Source organism: Sinocyclocheilus rhinocerous, unplaced genomic scaffold, assembly GCF_001515625.1.
Source record: "Sinocyclocheilus rhinocerous isolate Xijiao unplaced genomic scaffold, SAMN03320098_v1.1 scaffold1111, whole genome shotgun sequence".
In the NCBI taxonomy this organism is placed as follows: domain Eukaryota; kingdom Metazoa; phylum Chordata; class Actinopteri; order Cypriniformes; family Cyprinidae; genus Sinocyclocheilus; species Sinocyclocheilus rhinocerous.
Window position 1 is genome coordinate 1,127,397 of NW_015655406.1, and position 20,348 is coordinate 1,147,744.

Consider the following 20,348-nt stretch of genomic DNA (forward strand, 5'->3'; position numbering starts at 1 on the left):
TGTCCTCTATCACACCTGTTTATCTCCTTCATTTCCTGTGCTTGTTCTGTGGTTCCTGCTTTGCATCAGTCCCTCTCCCAAAGCTTCCATACTCCCTTCAACTCCTCCTCCCTTTGTGTCTTCCTCCATGCCTTACTCCCTAACTCTCATCTTTGCTATAAATCAGAACATTCTGTAACTGTCATAGCAGGTCTGCGAGACCTACGAAAGGCAGCACTGCATGGATGCTAATGAGTCTCAGTCAGCTTGTTGAATCTCTTTCCCTCTGTTCTCTATTAGAGAGCAAGAAACAAAGCTGGAGAAACCGACCCCAGCTGTTCTCCCTGTCCCGAAACGTTTTTCCTTGAAATCAGAGCCCACAGCTGAAAGCCTCAGCTCTATTTTTAGCCTGTGTTCTCTTGTTTATCGAATGCATGTTTTGGTTTAGCACGTTTGCGTTGAGGGAGTGCAGGGGAAGTGCATGGGCGCTGTTGCTGCATCCTATTTCAAGCAATTCGCAGTAGGCTAAAACTGTTAGACGGCCTTTTTTAAATGAATGGACAGTCTTTGTAATGGATCTTTTCATGCTGACAGTCCAATACTTTCCCTGCTTTCAGAGCTTCCCAGGAGGCTGCACACTGTGTCCCCATTAGACTAGGGACAGACTGTGGCTAATTGTTTTTGTTTTCTTTTCTTTTTTTTACTTTTATAAGCGTAACACAAATGGCGAACCTCTTTTAGTAAATCATGCTGTCCAGCTGTGCCGTCACTGGGACTGCAAAAAAAAAATAAAAAATAAAAAAAATACAGCTGTGTTAATATTTTTCCATTCAATTATCTCCATTCTAGGAACATGTGAGAGCAACATAAAAAGGACTTGAACAACTTATATTTCAAAAGTCAAAGTTTGGGACAGAAAGAGTTTTTAATGTTTTTGAAAGAAGTCTCTTAGTCTCAACAAGGCTGCATTTATTTAATCAAAAATACTTTAATATAGTTCAATATTATTTACATTTAAATAATCTATTTTCTATTTTAATATATTTAAATATATGGTTGTTTTAAATAATGCATTGTAATATAAAATAATATAATTCATCATTTCTTTTTTTCAGGACTCTGATTAATTGTACTGTAATGTTGTGTGAAATATTATTAAAATTAAAAAATCAATAAAAATGAAATTTTATAATTTATTATATTATAATATAAAATAATATAATTTATCTTTTTTTCACAGGTATTAGGGCCACTTAATATAAAGTGGGACCATATTATATTACATTAGAACAGCATTTATTTACAATAGAAAAATTATAAATGTTTTTATTGTCACTTTAAAATGTAATTTCATTCATTCTTTGCTGTATAAAAGCGTTTATTTTTTTCAATAAACAAATTAATAAACAAACAAACAAACATTCTTACTGACCCCCAACTTTTAAACAGTAGTGTATAATGTTACAGTGTACATTTCACTGTGAAATTACATATGCTGCTGTTCAAAAGTTTGGGATCATTAGGATTTTTGTTTTTTAAAGATGTTTCTTATGCTCATCAATGCTGATGAAAATGTTGCTTTGCATCACAGAAATTAAAATACAAAACCATTATTTTACCTTGTATAATATTTCACAATATTACAGTTTTTTCTGTGTTTTTGATCAAATACATGCAGCCTTGATGAGCATAAGAGACTTCTTTAAAAAACATTACAATTCTTACTGATCCCAAACTTTTGAACGGCAGTATATGTTTATGCATTAGGAGATGTATTATTGCTTCACACCCTCTGACACAATAGCTGTGTTACAAAACCTATAGTGAGCTGTTTTGTTGCCTAGGGAGCTACTTAAAAAAAGCAGTTTCCTTAATTGAATCTGATTGAATTTGACTGATTTGGTCTTTATAGGCAGAAACACTATAGCACTCATCATGTAAAGCACAAGAGAGACTCGATATTGTTAATTCCAATAATGGAATTATAGCATATTGCTAAGATAGCGATATGAAGTCCTAGTAGGCATAAAAATACAAAATTACACACAAATTTCAGGTAAAATAGTCTACTTTTACTGAAATTGTACTGTTTTTAGCAACACTTTTTGGTGTAAAAAGAAATGCTCATCACAGTGCATTCTTAAATTGATTAGAATTTGGCCACAATGATGTGTCGTAGAAGGCAGCATAATCATCTATGCTTTTGATGCCTTAAAATTGTGTCTAAGTAGGCAGTTTTAGAACGGAGATAATGACTTTCCCTGGTTGGGAAATGAAGCCAGGATCTTTCTTTAGCTCTCTTACAGCGTTCATCATCCCTGGCATCAGACCTGCAGGATAAAATGCTTATTGTGTGTCTAGTTTATATCAACCAGTCGCAAGTATGATGTAACATTCTCAGAATTATAATCAGAGAGAATCATGCATGTCACAAAATCATTACGCAACAGGTGATCACAGAATCCACAGGGAAGCTCAAAAATAAAAGAGCACCCTAAAAGCATAAAAAATGAAGCCAATAAGACACACACATCAGATACACGATCTTCTGAAGCCATATAATAGCTTTTTTGTTGTTGTTGCTGTTTTTAAACTTTCTAAATCCTTTAAAAAATTGCATCCAGAAATGCCACCACAGTAATAAATTACATTTTAAAATATATTCAAATATAAAATAGTTCTTTTCAATTGATGAACATTGTTAAATATGAATATGAATAATATTATATATAATACTATGAAATGTTACAATTTAAAATCACTGTTTTTTTACTAAAATAAATAAAGCTTTGATGAACATATAGCAATTATATAGCATAAATACAACTCAACTGCGTTCCATGGAAGATAAAGTCACTCTGGTTTTGATCAAACAGCAGGTATTTTCTGTATGATTAAAATTTGCTTGAACTTCACTGGAATGTTAAGCTTGACAGGTATGATGACCTTCCCGTTTAGTGTACAGTAACAAAAGCACATATGTTGTTGTTGTGCACGATTGAACTTTTGGCACACACAGCTAGAGTTGTCACAAGTCTTACCTGAAATGCTACATAACACTGATATCACATGTGTTCTGGCTGTGCTTCAAGGCTGTGTTCCCATGCAGCAGAGCTTACAGGCATGCTGGCATTATATGAGGGGACAAACCGGTTGCAAACTCACTTGAGGCAGTTCAGCAAAGCAGCCGAGGTTCAAAACTGTCATGCAGAATGAATTAGTGTTTGTTTATGTCAAGTTTGAAACATCAGACAAGTGACAGCGAGGCTGGTGGCTTTGCTCGCCCTATATTCTTTCTAAATATCTTGTTTTTTTGTGTGTAAACAAATGTGTACAACAAAATGACGTGTGTGTGTGTGTGTATGTGTGTGCAGGTTTATATATCCTGGTGGGGACTTAAACCTGAATACTTGTGTGTGTGTTGTGTGGTATTTAGATTATGCAGGTGACAAGGGCTACATTCCAAGGAGAACCATGTGAAGTCAAGAATTTGATTAAGATTCCAACCTGAAGGAAGATTTATAATTAAATCAGGGTTATTATAGTTATTTTGAACTAAAACCATAAAAAATGTGTTGCTTAAAATGAATAATAATAATGAAAATAAAATAAAAAGTTTACTGAAAAATATACATAATCTTTTAATTTTACTGATTTAATTTTAGGTCAAATTTTAGGCAAAATTTCTCATGTTCATTTAGTCATTTTAACTTTAACTTTTTAACTTAATTGTACTAAAATAACTAAAAGTAAAACTGAAATAAAAACTATATGGACATATTTAAAATCTCCAAAAAAATAATAAAAGCGACAAAAACTACAGAACTTAAAAAATATATAAAAATAATAGAAATAATGCTGTTCTTTTTAACTTTTTATTCATCAAAGAAAAAATGCATCACTGTTTCAACAAAAATATTAAGCAGCACAACTGTTTTCAGCATTGATTATGATAATAATAATAACTAAATAAATGTTTCTTGAGCAGCAAATTAGCATTTTAGAATGATTTCTGTGCTGTAATGTGATGCTAAAGACTGGAGTAATGATGCTGCAAATTCAGCTTTACCATCACAGGAATAAATGACATTTTATGTCTTACTAAGCGGTAAACACTGCATTGGGACCCTGTGAATCAAATCGCGACTTATTTGTCTACAAAGTTCACAGGAAATCTGAATGAAAGGAAACAGGAAGGAAGTGATGGTGATTTACTTTAAAACAGTCTCCCTCTGTCTCTCTACAGCAGCCCTATCAATAGAAGTTTATTTGACATTAAAATACTTTCTAGACTGTCAGCATCTACTGATGTTTATGTGTCTGTGTGTTCTCAGTATATACAGTGGTAAAAATAAAGTCCTGATATTACATGTAGTAAAATAAACTGTGACTGGGTGGTGTGATGCTGTCTGGATATGGTCTATTTTTGTGCACTCACAGAGCCCATGGCTTTGCGCCTCTCTCCTTAGATTTCTTATATTGTAGAAATCTTATATTTCTGATCTTATTTATTTGCATTCAACGTCGAAGTCTCTCAGATCCGCTAATAAAGCTCTATTACATGTCCCTCGGTCACGACTTAAATTAAAAGGAGACAGAGCCTTTGCAGTCGCTGCTCCACGTTTGTGGAATCAGTTGCCACCTGACATTAGGAGTGCTTCTTCTGTTTTTATTTTCAAGTCCAGACTTAAGACACATTTTTACTCTCTCGCCTTTCCGGGCTATTAATTGAATGTGAAACTGTTGTTATTGCCGATACTACAATTTTTTATTATTATTGTTTTTTAAATGTTACTTTATTTTAGAATTTCCTGTATTTTATTATTGGTTTTGTTCAGCACTTTGGTCAGTGTAACGCTGAATTTTAAATGTGCTCTATAAATAAAACTTACTTACTTACTTACTCTCCTCTCCTCTGATACTTTTATAATTATTAATATTATTATTATTATTTACTTAATTTTTATTAATGAAGTTAGCATGATACACTGTTTGTAATCTCTCTTTTTTTAAATGATTACTAATTATTTTAATTTATTATTGGAATTATTGGAATTTATTTATTTATATATTTACGTTGGTATGTATGTATTTATTTATTTATTAAATTTGTTTTTCATTTTTCATGATACCGTGCTTTATGTTATTATTTTGTTTTGTTTTATTTATTATTTTTTTCCTGAGACCCTGTTTTAAATTAGTTTGATGTTATTTATTTATTTATTTATACATTTTATGACATTTCATTTTTATTTTAGTTAGTTAGTTAGTTAGTTAGTTAGTTGGTTAGTTGCAGGAATGTGTAAACAAGTATGTTTTGATTTAACACTGATTTATGAAAAAAAGGGAAAATGCAAAATATAATCAGAGCCACAGGAAAATGTATATTACTTCATTTATAATCTGAAATCCTTTATCTACAACTTAGTCATAAAATTTTGTACTAGGTAGGTATCATGCAAAAAATCTCAAATGGCAGAGTCAACTATGTAATTTACAGTGAGATAGATTTTCAGTAGTTTTTGTTTTTATTTCATTTCATGAGACCTGACATTCTGCTTTATATCATATTTAATTTATTTTATTATTTTATTTTAGTTTAGTTTAGTTTAGTTTAGTCAAAATGAGACCAGGAATGTGTATTAAGCTTGCACAACTGCATACATTCTTGTGAAACTAGAAAAGGGAGTGCAAATGAAAGTGGTGTGATTTACTTCCCACTCAGTTTTGGAAAACATTACTGTTGATGACTGACATCAGTGAGATGCTGAAATAAATTCTTAACTGCGCATCCTCTGATCTGCTTAGCTGGCTTTTTCAGGCTGTGAAATAGGCCATTTGTCAACATGAACACGAAGCAAACAAAGTGAATCACTCCATATCCAAGAGAGGCCATGATTTTGCCAAGAAATATCGTTCCCGGATTAATATATTTTAATAACCCTAATCCTCTCCAATCCCAACCCTAACAATAAATCACTGCTAAAATCAGAGGGACTGAAAGACTGCTGTTCAAGTTTCAGCCTCAACCTCAATTTTGCTGTAAAATTCTCAGGGATTTGAATGTTGCACTTTTAGCCCACAAGCTATATGCTGCCGAGTCACCTGTTACAATTACTAAACTGTTTTGTTGCAAAATCCTCAAAACTATACCACAGAGGAAAGCCCCCAAACTCCTCTTTGTAATGCAAAGACTTCCACCAGATTTTTCCATCGTAGCAGACTTTCACCTGCGTTTACTTGGTTTGCACTCCTACAAACCACCAGTACATCAAAGAGATGGAACTCCCCCTTCAGCAACCCCAGTTAAATTACAATTCTGAGAAGATATTTTGAAGAATGTGGGTAATCAAACAGTTTCTGGTCCCCATTGGCTTCCATAGTATGGACAAAAAATACTATGGAAGTCAATGGAGGCCAGAAATTCTTTGGTTACCAGTATTCTTCAGAGTAACTTCTTTTGTTTTCACCAGAAGAAAGCAACTCATACAGGTTTGGAACAACTTGAGCGCCAATAAATGATGGCAGAATTTTCATTTTTGGGTGAACTTTCCCTTTAAAATCAAACTATCCAGTTAATGCTCTGGCGACTTCAGATTACAGAGAATGTTCTTCTATATTTGTGTATTAGCGAAGGTACATGCTGTTATTGGTGTTTCTGCTTTTTAATCTTTGTTGGATTGTAAGGCACTGTTTGTAAATCTGCTTTGGGATGACTGGTATACGGTGAAAAGCTCTGTATAAGCACTCAAAATGACTCTGCTTGGCACTGTTCTTGTTTTGGTTTTGAGCAAGTTATCTACTGATGTTTATGTGTCTGTGTGTTCTCAGTATATACAGTAGTAAAAATAAAGTCCTGATATTACATGTAGTAAAATAAACTGTGACTGGGTGGTGTGACGCTGTCTGGATATGGTCTATTTTTGTGCACTCACAGAGCCCATGGCTTTGTGCCTCTCTCCTCTCTTCTGACACTTTTATTATTATTATTATAATTATTTACTTATTTACTTATTTTTTATTAAAGAAGTCAGCATGATACTCTGTTTGTAATCTCTATTTTTTATTTTAAAATGATTAAAGGGGTCATATGATGCTTTTTTAAAGATCATTATTTTGTGTATTTGGTGTAACAGAATATGTTGACATGCTTTAATGTTCAAAAAACACATTATTTTTAAAATACTGTACATTATTGTAGGTCCTCTATGCCCCGCCTCTCTCAAACGCTTCGTTTTCTACAAAGTCCCTCCTTCCGACAAGCGCAGTCTGCTCTGATTGGCCAGCTGACCCAGTGCATTGTGATTGGCCGAACACCGCAAGCACTCGTCGGAAATGTAACGCCCCTTACCATAATCGCGAGCTTCATCTTTCAAAATAAATGTAAAGACAGAGCCCGAAAGGGGAACAGAGTCTCGTGACAGACACAGTGATGAAGCTGGTATGTGTTTGCAGTACACAAGCCACGGTTAAGACAGCTGACTTCACTGTGATGTGTCTCGCTCTCTCTCTCTCGCTCACACACACACACACACACACCGCTCTCTCTCTCTCTCTCTCTTCTGCGCTGCGCAAAACTCCACATTTGAACAGTCAATAGCAAATACTAATTATTTTAATGATACCCTGGTTGGAAATTATTTATTTATTTTTTCATGATAGCCTGTTTTGAATTTATTTGATATTATTTATTTTATTTTATTTTTTATGTATTTTATAACGTCTCATATTTATTTCAGTTAGTTCGTTTTATGCACAATAAGACCAGGAATGTGTAAACAAGTATGTTTTGATTTTACATTGATTCACAAAAAAAAGAGAAAATGCAAAATATATTCAGAGCCACTGGAAAACATATATTACTTCGTTTATAGTCTGAAAACCTTTATCTACAACAGCAAAACATCTCAAATGGCAGAGTGAACTAGTCATTTATTATTCCCAGCGAGAGAGCTTTACAGTAGTGTGACCTTTTTATTTCATTTCATGAGACCTGACATGCTGCTTTGTATCATATTTTTCTGCACATGACTGAGCGGGTGCCGTGTTGGGTCCTACAAAACACACACTGGCCAAGTGGAAATAAAATATGAGCCCTTGGAGAGGGACATTTCCATGAAATCTCCCAATCTACAGGTGCATCTCAATAAATTAGAATGTCGTGGAAAAGTTCATTTATTTCAGTAATTCAACTCAAATTGTGAAACTCGTGTATTAAATAAATTCAGTGCACACAGACTGAAGTAGTTTAAGTCTTTGGTTCTTTTAATTGTGATGATTTTGGCTCACATTTAACAAAAACCCACCAACTCACTATCTCAACAAATTAGAATACTCCCTTTTCCACGACATTCTAATTTATTGAGATGCACCTGTAAGTGTGCAGATTGGAGTGTGTCTTGTGATTCTTCCTGTTTTCCTATTATTATTCCATTTCCTGTCTGTAAGTAGAAAGATTAAAATAGCCGCGCTGAAATGTATTGCTCTCTGGGGGAACCATTTGTGTAGAAAACATTTAAGAGAGGAGCATCTTTCTTAGTGCAGGCCCCTAGTGTTAACATTTGATGAGCTCTCTGAGACGATGCCACTGACTCAAGAAAAGGTGGGCATAACGGGAACAGGATGTGAAAGACGAATTCTGTGACTGCGTACGTATATATGGATGACACCCACACTAATAGCAGCGCGATAACAATTGTTTGCACTCTCGCCTTGTTTTCGAAATGACAGTATTGTTTGGTGCCCTCAGTGGTGAACATATAGCTCTGACAGATGGAAAACAATCTATCTTTCTTTGAGATGAGATTGTGGGTGGAAAATCTGTTGGTTCTCACCAAATTTCCAAAAGCATGCTAATTGTTTTCTCTGTGTAAAAACAACATTCTTTCCCTATATATTATAATATATAAATATATAATATTTATATATAAATATTTAAAGGAATTCAAAGTCCCGTTCTGTGTAGTCTTTATAAATAAAAAAAGGACTGAACTTTTTTTTTCTTTCATGTTGTTGTAATGATTTCTAAGATGTTTGATTATTTTGTTGTACCAAACAAGTTGGACATTTTGATGTGTTTGTCTTTGAATATATTTGTTATTATGTGTTTAAGTCCTGTTCTGTACAGACAAAAACCTTTTGTTTTGTTTTGTTTGTTTGTTTTGTTTTGTATTTTTGTTGTTGTTGTTGTTGATTCTGTCATGTTCTTGTAATGATTTCTAAAATTTTACCAAACAAATTGGACCTTTTCATGTATTTGACATAGATTTGAACAAATGCTTGCAAAAACCAATAAATGGGATCAAAATAAAACAATATGATTCTAAATATGAACAATTGCCACAGACATTGATGACATTTCATATTTAAGGCTTGTGCATATGCACCAATGCAAAATGTGATGCAAAACATTGGGGAATCCTGTGTGTTTGTGTGTGAGAGAGAGCGACTGTGGGTGAGTTGTTCTTTTCTTAGACAGGTGTAACAGGAGACTAACCTGTGCGACTGCATGGCTTTAGACAACAGCATGCATTATTTAAGTTCATATTGCTTTCAATGGCCATGCCAAACCCTGTTTCAGCAGAACAACTACAGTGATGCAACACCACACAAAAAAATAGCAATTAGACTAGCACTTATTAAAAAGCACCTTCCTGCAGATATCAAGATTTTAACATTTGCCTCTCACTATTTATTTAGTTAATCAACACTGTGATGCATTCCAATAATGCGCTTTCTTTCATTTAATTTCACGCATTAACCATTAAATAAATTAGGCACTTTTCTGTTAGAGTGCCAGAGACAAAGTTCACTTCAAGATGGATTTCACATTAATGAAAATTGGGGGACTTTGACTTTAAACATCCAACTTTCTACACTGAATTTCTGTTTACATCAGCCTGTTAAATCGAAGGATCACATATTGAAAAGTTGCACTTTTTTTTTGCACATATTGAAAACTTTTTGCACATACAAGACCTGCTTAATTTATTTCAAACAACTGCTAGATTGCCTCTTGATAACTGGAAGAACCAAATCATTCTTATTCATCTTTGAATAAAGCTCATTTTGTAAATGCTTTCATGACCCACATCGTTTGTGAAGTATGTTGGTCTATATCTGTTAATGCATCTGTGATTAAATGTACATTTTGCAAATTATATGCAATTAATAAGCTCCATAAATGAAGCACCAGCACAGAAGCTGAAATGCATTTTAATAGTTAGGTAATAGGCTGTTCCCTTGCTGCATATGGGCCAATTATCTCATTTTAGCATATCCATTTATTGTTCTGCACTATGCAGTGTTACATATGCATATGGAAGCTTTTGATGGTGAATCCCATGGAGGTGGAAAAATGAGAGCAAAGGATGATTGGAACTGCTTTGATGCTTTGACTGCTGGACAAGTCTTCAGATCTGAAACTGTAGAGTATATATTATCATGTCTAACAATAAGTAGGTAGTAAGTAGGTTTATTTCTCAACTGTACAAATAGTTACTTTTCCCTGATTAAATTCAGTTACAGTTCATTGGTCTAATAATGAGTTTAGCATATTATGAATTTATTGATTTATAGATTCTGCCTGGTAACTGTGCCTAAACTTCTCTTCTCCGCCGTAATTTTTCACTTGTTTACAATTGCAGATCTGAAAGGAGGCCACAGAACAAGTACAGTAATAAAGAGCTGCTAGTTTATGCCACTACTGCTGTAGGAAGTGACAGCTCTGCCAGCATTATTAACACTTCCATCAACACTCTCACCGCAGGGAATGTGCAGCTCCCCCTCAAGTGGCAATGGAAAATGTGCCAGCTATTGTGAGATTCCGAAGGGAATGGAATATGGTGCCTGTGTGCTTCTGAAAGCACACATGAGAGCAAGACAGGTAAATGTGACGGAACAGCTAAACCTGTTTGGAAGTTCAAGTTGTCTAACCGTTGACAACTTTTTTTGAATATCAAAATATTTTGGGGCTGTTATACCCTGTTTGAGCAAAGTCAGTAAGGTTTAGTCCAACGTGATATTACATTAGAATTTTTGGGTAAAAGAAAATCCTCTCTGGGTCAAAATGAACGAAATGCAACACAAGGGCTATTAACATATGACCTACATATCTACTTGGTTTTTAGCTAACTTTGCAGAGAATGTTCAACATTGATGTACATTTTACATTTTTATTGGTGTTCACAGAAACAAACCACATTGCTTAAAAAATAATGCATTTTGTTTACCCATTATGTATTTCAAATATATACACCTCACATCAGGAAAATTGTCTCTTTTGCACAGCAAAGATAAAACATTTATGTCTGTAAGAACATGTATAGCAAAACAATATTATGCACATCAATAATAACATAATACTCGTCTGAATTCCACCACAGTGCAAAAAAACAAAAAAACAATCCTGAAAGGAAAGTAGTTTTGTAACTCATTGTTCAGTTAGTTTAGACAACACTACTTTCAGAAGAAAGAAAGAAAGAAAGAAAGAAAAAAGACTGAGTCACATATTTCAGGACTGCTGTTTTTCTCAGTAAAAAAAAAAAAAAAAGAGAAAGAAAGAAAAAAAAATTCCTTGACGGAAACGTATTAGGTAAAGAAGATCATTCCTAAAACCTCTTACACCATAGGGGTTAAGCAGAGACTTTAAGCATCTTATTGCGCAGAGCAACTCTGGTGCTTCCATCCAGACCCCTAATGAGGGATTATTGTGCGAGTGTCTGTTAAGTCCACAAACACCTCCATGGCTTGTGTCTCAAAACCTGAGTTGCCTATCTAGACAGCATTTTGGGGCACCCGAGTCAGCTGAACTCAAAAGTTTGCATTATATTTGTCTCGGTTTCCATCCATTGAGGTGATCACAATGCTTTTTTACATTTAAACTCAACTCTTTTAATCAGTAAAATGTTTGAAAAAGTGCAGATTATAACTTTGGCACCACTTCGATTTTACTTAAGGCGGCAATCAAGTTTTAATAAACTTTTTTTTTTTCAATGTGCAGCAGTTTTGGCCCAATCATGTCTAGGTAGGCAGCTCACTGTGTTTTAAAACACATCCCGTGAACCCTAACAGCGCGCTTTCAAGTCAAGTCGCACATTCATGCACCCAAACGCTCTTCATCATCATCTTTACCATGAAGCATCGCATGTCATTGCTGACTAGATTGTCTTTAAAATCGAGAAAGATCAGCCGACGTCTTGCGTTTTCCCATCCACAATGCCACTGGGAAGAGAAATAGTCTCTTGGTTGCTGTCTATGGAGGACTCGCTGCCCGTGCTCTCGCCGGACAGCAGGCGAGTCACCCTCAAATCGGCTTTTAGCGTCTGCACGTCGTTCCCTATACTCATGGAGCCCAAGTCATTGATAATCTGGCACAGTTCTTGTTTGCCGTTGGCCACACAGTCGCTGTCGGTGTCCAGAATATCCTCGCACTCAAAGTGCATGGCTTTCTCCTCCTCCTCCTCCCCGACCAGGTCCTCCGTGATGGAGCCCAGCTTGGGTGCGCTCCTGCTGCGCTCCACCGGGGGTTTGTAGTAACACTGTCCGTTTAGCAGCTTCCTCAAGGGCACCAGGGGAATCGTTTGCTCCCCGATCAACTGCTGTTGCTGGTGCCTGGCATCGTCCCTTCTTTTGAGTCTTTTAAACTCGGCCAGTGCTGTAGCTGAGGTCTGGTAGAGGAGCAGCGCCATGGCCTTCGCCTTCTCCGGCTTGGACACCAGCACGGCGTGGCAGCGCAGCATCACCGCCTTGTGCTTCATCTCGTGCCGGTAGATCCAGGCGAATATCTTGGGGAGCCGCGGGTCTGCGACACAGTAGGTGATCCTGTGCAATAAATACAGATGTCCTGGTCTCTTCGCCTTTTCGTCGACGTGGACCATGCGGATGCCCTGCGAGCTGATGGTCAACTTCATCTTGGTGCCGTTCTTGCCCATCTCGCTCTTGCCCCAGATCTTACTGACGGCCACGTCCGTGCATCCGTCCCCCTTGGACTGGATGGTGGTGGCGTTCCCCAGGTACAAGACCGTATACGTAGGGTCCTCGCTGGTGATTTTCACCTTTTTCCTCTTGGATTTGAACATGCTCCCGACTCTGTTGAGTGCGCTTTCCGGGCAGGATTTGGCGAAGGAGGTGAGCGCAGAGTAGTTGAGGCTCACGGCATAGCCCTTCTGCTTGGACTGCTGCTTGTCTTCCTCAATCAGCTCGAACTTGCTCTTCTTCCAAGACAACATAATGGTCGAGTTGAGGAAAGTGAAGCTGCTAAGTGTACTCTAGTAATTCTATTACGCCTAAATTCTACCTCGAAACAGGCTCTAGACATCTATCGGCTTGCTTTAAGACATTGTCAAAGTTGCAGAGCACTTCATAGACATGTGAGCAGAGGAGTATCGCATCTGACGCTATAATCGCAGCCTCGCTAAATAACACTCTGTACAGTACAAGCGTGAAGCAGCGACTTATATACCGGAATGAACCACCTCAGCCTCACGGAGGGGTCGACAGAGTGAGGACGATACCAAACCAGGTTTAAAGCTGTCTGGGGTTTTTCGCCCAGCTGTTGCTCAAGTTTCCATTTATTTATTTCTTAAGGATATATATTTATTTTAAGTGTTTCATATAGGCTTATTTGTTCTCATTTTTGTACAGACTTATGCGCATGTCAAGGAGTAAAGACATGATTTAATTTGGTCTAGTTTGGGGACAATAATTTCCCCCCCCTCAGTAAATATGATATTTACTGATTTCGATGTGAAACAAAATACAAACCTTTCTTTGAATTCCTTTAATGTTAAAATGTAATAAAACCTATAATATATAATGTAATACAAATAAATATATTAATACAATGTCATTTATTATTATTATTATTATTACTACTACTACTACAAAATATGCTACAATAATTTTTTTAAGCATACGACCTATAAGATAATAATAATAATAATAATAGTATTAGTGTTTAATTATTGGTTAAATATTATAAGCATTACATTTATTATTATTATTATTATTATTAATGTTTAATTATTAATTAAATATTTCAATTATTGAATGTAGTATAATTATCGCCTCTCTCCTAATCCTAAATTAGAGAGGCATGGAGCAAGAAGGGTTTGGGCGAATCAGAAGCTTGTTATGGGATGCCCTCTACTGGTGGCATACCAACAATGCAAGGGAACAGTCTATTTTTGTTCAGTGGCTACAAGCAGTTTGCAAACGACTCTACATCCGGAACTTTTCAAAGCGCAGCCTTTGTTTCCTCTCGAACATATTTTAGTGAGACACCTGGAACAAACCAAAAGTTTAGCGACGATTTGTCTTTTCGCTTTTTTTTCCTCATTAAATTCTTTCAGCCTTTAAAATGTAAACATACGCGCTCCACTTAAATGAACGAACCTGAGAGCACATTATTTGTATTCGGGATCTAAACGCATTAGGTCTCTGAAGAAGAGGTTCCTCTCATAGACCATTCCGTATGACTTCCTTCCTCAACCGTAACAGACATGTCACATGGGTGAAGTTTTATCTACTCGTATATCCACGAATGGCTCAATGACACATTTATATTGCTGTTTAACCGTGTAAAAATCTGTAATATGGGAAAGAAGAAGACTCGCGGAGAGGGCTCTGGGTTGGGGAGAGCGTTAATAAAGGAGAGACTGAACGCAGGCCGTGGATACAGGAGAAATGACACATGGGTAAGAAATAGTGACAGACTCGAGACTGATCCTGAACTGTTTTCATTTTTCTTTCACAAGAATATTGCAGAGCTAGTATTGCGCATTTATAAAATACGATCAGAAAATATGACTTATTATTTTGTCACATAAACCATTATTAGGGAACAAACACACGATATGTGTAATGTAACAACAAAGTGCAGCAACAAACATTTATGGATTTATTTAAAATATATTTATATTTTTTCCAGTCCATCAACACAATGTCAGTAAGCCAAAACACGTCGACTACAAATTATCTTTAAATGGAATATTTTTCTTTATGCAAGAGAGAAACAGTTCGAGTGTTAAGTTGCTTCAGTAGACGTGAATCTGATTGTATACTAATAGATTTATGTCTTTTAGCTTCACACCAGTGAGCTGAATGATGGATATGATTGGGGTCGACTCAACCTGCAGTCTGTAACAGAGCAGAGCTCTCTGGATGACTTTCTGGCCACAGCTGAACTTGCTGGAACTGAATTTGTTGCAGGTAGGTGTTGATTATATCTCTGGTATAATTTGTACGAATACTTCTAGGAATCCGGGTTATTATTGTTAACTAAAACAATTTTTTAATTAATTTAAATGAATCTGAAATGGATTAAAATGGAATAAAATATACAATAAATATTAGAATGGTATTATTTGAAAAGCGTAAACTAAACAAAAAATGAGAAATGTTGCCTTGGCAACTATCTGAAATAGGTTAAGGTGAAGCACTAAAATGATTGGAAATAAATAAAAGCTAAAACTGAAATAAAATAAACAATAAATACCAATATTTAAAAAAAGAAAAGAAAAGCACATAACAAAATGACACATTTTTGACTAAAATTCAAATGAAAACGGAAAATATCAATATAAAAACTATAATAGTTTATTAATAACAGTAAAATAACACTGTTTGGAACAGAATAATAAATGTGGTGTTGTTTTGCAGAGAAGCTGAACATAAAATTTGTCCCAGCTGAAGCGAGGGCCGGCTTGCTTTCTGCTGAGGAGTCCACACGACTGAAGAAACTCCACGAGGACAACAAACAGTTCTTACGAATTCCCCGAAGGTATGTAGTTGTGTAATTAAATGTGATTTCTTTAAACCGGAATAAAAATTCCATTGATCTGTTGTAGATACACAATTATGCAAAAGCTCATGTATTCAGCCTTGTGTTCCGTCACTGCAGGCCTCCTTGGGATGAGAGCACAAGCCCTGAGGTTCTGCAGCAAAACGAGAGGGACAGTTTTCTTACATGGAGAAGAGAACTGGCTCGGTGAATGTTTGATCAATTTAGTCCAAAGACTAGCAAATCCAATTCTCCAACAGGATAAGTGTTTGTGAACAAATGCACTTTCTGTAATAGGCTGGAAGAGGAACAGAAGCTGATTCTTACCCCTTTTGAGAGGAATCTTGATTTCTGGAGGCAACTCTGGAGAGTTATTGAGAGGAGGTGAGCTTTTGTTAGCATTTGTAATACAATGGACATTTAATTTGTGCTTTTCACTATCTAATCACACTTTGGTGTAAGAATCAAAATGGTTTCTTAGAATACTATTTTTTGCTTTATCCTCAGTGATGTTGTGGTTCAAATCGTTGATGCCAGAAAACCGCTTCTCTTCCGCTGTCCAGATCTTGTAAGAAAGACAAATACACTCACACCTCTTTTCTTTCTTTCTTTCTTTCTTAATCATGCTTTAATTTCTGCCTCCACCAGGAAAAATATGTAAAAGAGGTCTCAGTTCACAAAGTAAATATGCTTCTGATGAACAAAGCCGACCTGCTCACTAGAGAACAGAGGCGAGCTTGGGCCCGATACTTCCAGAAAGAGGGGATCAGAGCAGTGTTCTGGTCCGCTTTAGCTGAGGCACAACGACTCGAGGCAGAGGAGAAGGTAATATATGGATCTACAATGATGCACTAAAAGTTATTTTAGTTGTTGATAGTAGGATTGCATTTGGGGTTTGCAAGCTTCAGGTAATATAACTAAAAATGTAGAACAAAAATGTGTTTTTAAAAAAAAAATGCTGTTTTTTTTAACCTTGTATTCATCGAAGAATCCAAATTTTTCACAAAAATATTAAGCAGCACAACTGTTTCAACATTGATTATAATAATACTGATAAAAAGAAATGTTTCTTGAGCACCAAATCAGTATATCAGAATGATTTCTGAAGGATCATGTGACGCTAGAGACTGGAGTAATGATGCTGAAAATTCTGCTTTGCATCACAGGAATACATTACTTTTTTATATATATTAAAATAAAAACAATTATTTTAAATTGTAATAATATTTCATAATGTCACTGTTTTTTATTGTATGTATGCATCAAATACATGCATCCTTGAAAGAGAATTCTTTCTAGGTTTCCATGAACATTTAAAAAAAAAAAAAAGTTTAAATGACACAAATATATTCTAAGATGTTTGGATTGGATACACTCTTTATAGCAAAGACCGTAATTTCACCATGGCTCATACCTGGATGTGAATGATTAGTGCTGCTGGAAATTCCTCTTTGTTTAAAATATCACTTATAATAACAAACTATCACCAAATTTTTCACAAAAATATTAAGCAGCACAACTGTTTCAACATTGATTATAATAATACTGATAAAAAGAAATGTTTCTTGAGCACCAAATCAGTATATCAGAATGATTTCAATTATGAATGATTTTAAAATATATTCAAATGGAAAACCGTTATTTGAAATTCTCATAATATTTCACAATATTACTATTTTTATTGCATTTTTTAATCAAATAAATTAACATTCCAAGCTCAAACTTTTGACATTATTCTGTTTCTTTTCCATGTTTGGTGGTTAAGGGAGAAGAGCTGATGGACCAAGAGGATCAGAGTGATACGGAACAGGAAGCAACAGCTCTTCATGAGGAGCATAGCACTTCAACAAATGAAGAGAAAGATGAGAGTGTGCAGGATGAAGAAGAGGAAAGTGAAGAAGCAAGAGTCTGTGTTGATGAGACTCTTTTCCATGTTTGGTGGTTAAGGGAGAAGAGCTGATGAACCAAGAGGATCAGAGTGATACGGAACAGGAAGCAACAGCTCTTCATGAGGAGCATAGCACTTCAACAAATGAAGAGAAAGATGAGAGTGTGCAGGATGAAGAAGAGGAAAGTGAAGAAGCAAGAGTCTGTGTTGATGAGACAGAATGGCAGACATGCTCTGAGGAATCAGGAGACGAAGATCATGCTGAGGAGAAACCAGAATCCACAGCGGTTTCATCTTTCTACAACTCAAGCCGTTTGTTACGCAGAAATGAGCTGCTGGAAATTTTTAAGTCTGTGCGTTCTGGGCCGGCGTGCAAAGATGGACAAATCACAGTAGGATTGGTGAGTTTAAATTACATTTCTACCTTATACCAAACATTGACACTGTCCTTCAGAACTCATGTTCATATTTCAACTCTAAATTCTCTTTAAGGTGGGATATCCTAACGTTGGAAAAAGCTCTACCATCAACACCATCCTGAGGAATAAGAAAGTCTCAGTTTCAGCTACACCTGGACACACAAAGCATTTTCAGGTGAGTATTTTTCTATCTAATTAATGAACAATCCACAAAATTAATTCTTGACATTTCCACATTTTTGCCCTTAAATCACTCATTCCCTATACATTATCTAGCTGTATACCAATAGCTGTCAAGCCATGAGAATCAAGAATTTAGCAACTAGCAATTTAGCAGTCTATGAGCATGTCCTAATTAAAAGGTCTGCATTTATTATTGTAGTTTTATTGACTGTTGGTGTGTCACATGTTTCAGACTCTGTTTGTTGATCCTGGTCTCTGCCTGTGTGATTGTCCCGGACTGGTCATGCCTTCCTTTGTGTCCACCAAAGCCGAGATGATCTGCAGCGGGATCCTACCCATCGATCAGATGAGAGATCACGTTCCAGCCATCTCTTTGATAACCTTTTTAAACAACAAGGATCATGATAATTGCATTTGTAACACACTACCGTTTGAGTTTGCGGTTGTTGTTTTTTTATGTTTTTGAAAGAAGTCTCTTATGCTCACCAAGACTGCATTTATTTGATCAAAACTACAGTTTACCGTTTACAATTTGAAGTGAGTAACAGATGTGCTGCTTAATATTTTTGTGGGAACCACGATAAAAATTTTTTTAAAGATTCTTTAATGAATAGGGGGGGAAAAGAACAGCATTTATTTGTAATATAAATCTTTTGTAACATTATAAATGTCTTTTATTGTTCTTGCTCAGTAAAAGTATTAATTTCTTTAACAAGATCTTATTCACCCCAAACTTTTGAATAGCAATGTATGTTATAAGACCTAGTGTCCTAAATTATCTGACAAAGTGGCAGAGCTTGAACTGCAAAATGTTGCCCTTAACCTAAATACGTATGTCAGACTATCCCTCGAACTGTGCTGGAGGGGACCTACGGTATCAACATCATCAGACCGAGGGAGGACGAGGACCCCGATCGACCCCCGACTTACGAGGAGCTGCTCATGGCATATGGATGTCAGTTTTCTTTGCACAATGTACACATTAAGGCATTTCACACCACACTTAACCAACCCTGCTACAACAGACCAATCATGTATTCTCTTCATGCAGATATGAGAGGCTTCATGACAGCACATGGCCAGCCAGACCAATCAAGATCAGCCCGTTATATTTTGAAAGACTATGTCAGTGTAAGTGCCTTTTCATGAATTTTATAGTTATAATCATGGAGAATGAGAGATGCTTACCTGTTCCTATCTGATTTTCTGCAGGGTAAACTCCTTTACTGCCACCCTCCACCTCACATCAACCCTCAAGACTTCCAGCCTCAGCATGCCAGGTTTGCCAGGCGGAGTGGAGGATTCGAACAGATTGCTAGCCATGCTGACAAACCAGAAAAAATCAGACGCATAGAGAACACAGTGGATAAACATTTCTTTCATCAAGTGAGATTCATTCCTTGAATGGGTTTGAGGCAGTGCCTGCCTGTACATTACAAGGCTACTGAAAATGAAATAATTGATTTTTCTGTTTTTAAGTTTAAATCACTCACAGTGCTCATAATCTGTCATTTTGAATAGGAAAATGTGCAAGCGCTGACCAAGGGTGTGCAGATGGTGATGGGTTATAAGCCCGGAAGTGGTCCTGTTGGGCCTTTAAACGCAAACACAGAACAACAGACTGGCAAACCTTGGAAAAAACATGGTAACCGGAACAAGAAGGAGAAAGTGAGAAGACTCAACAAACATCTGGATGCTGGATGCATAATCTATATTCTAAGATGTTTGGATTGGATACACTCTTTATAGCAAAGACCGTAATTTCACCATGGCTCATACCTGGATGTGAATGATTAGTGCTGCTGGAAATTCCTCTTTGTTTAAAATATCACTTATAATAACAAACTATCACTCTGTATTTTATCAGTGTATGGGATGAAGAGATTAATGAACACAGGCAAACGCTAATAAAATAAGCCCTCTTTAAATGTCATTGAAAGCAATTTTATTCTTTACCTAAATTGTGGATTCCATTTAGTAGAATATATGGATGTCTAACAAAGCTGACAATGATCCTATAAGTTTAGTGACAGTTTCTAATTTGTATCTGTAATTTGTGTCAAATGTATCATTAGTACTGCGTTTTTTCTTCAAGCTC

At 36.0% G+C, this 20,348-nt stretch overlaps 2 protein-coding genes across 2 annotated transcripts; one reads left to right on the forward strand and one right to left on the reverse strand.

Annotated features, from left to right (window-relative positions):
- Window positions 1–11,167: 11,167 nt before the first annotated feature.
- Window positions 11,168–13,410, reverse strand: LOC107718209 (protein FAM43A-like). The gene has a single exon (XM_016525190.1). It carries the CDS (start codon window positions 13,206–13,208, stop codon window positions 12,165–12,167), a length of 1,044 nt encoding a protein of 347 aa, XP_016380676.1. The 5' UTR covers window positions 13,209–13,410; the 3' UTR covers window positions 11,168–12,164.
- An 822-nt stretch (window positions 13,411–14,232) lies between these two features.
- lsg1 (large 60S subunit nuclear export GTPase 1) lies at window positions 14,233–20,183 on the forward strand. Its single transcript, XM_016525197.1, has 14 exons — window positions 14,233–14,675; window positions 15,063–15,189; window positions 15,640–15,760; window positions 15,881–15,967; window positions 16,058–16,144; window positions 16,268–16,328; window positions 16,409–16,585; window positions 17,708–18,049; window positions 18,141–18,242; window positions 18,483–18,626; window positions 19,082–19,205; window positions 19,302–19,381; window positions 19,463–19,636; window positions 19,772–20,183. Exons 1-14 carry the CDS (start codon window positions 14,574–14,576, stop codon window positions 19,997–19,999), a joined length of 1,956 nt encoding a protein of 651 aa, XP_016380683.1. The 5' UTR covers window positions 14,233–14,573; the 3' UTR covers window positions 20,000–20,183.
- Window positions 20,184–20,348: the final 165 nt, after the last annotated feature.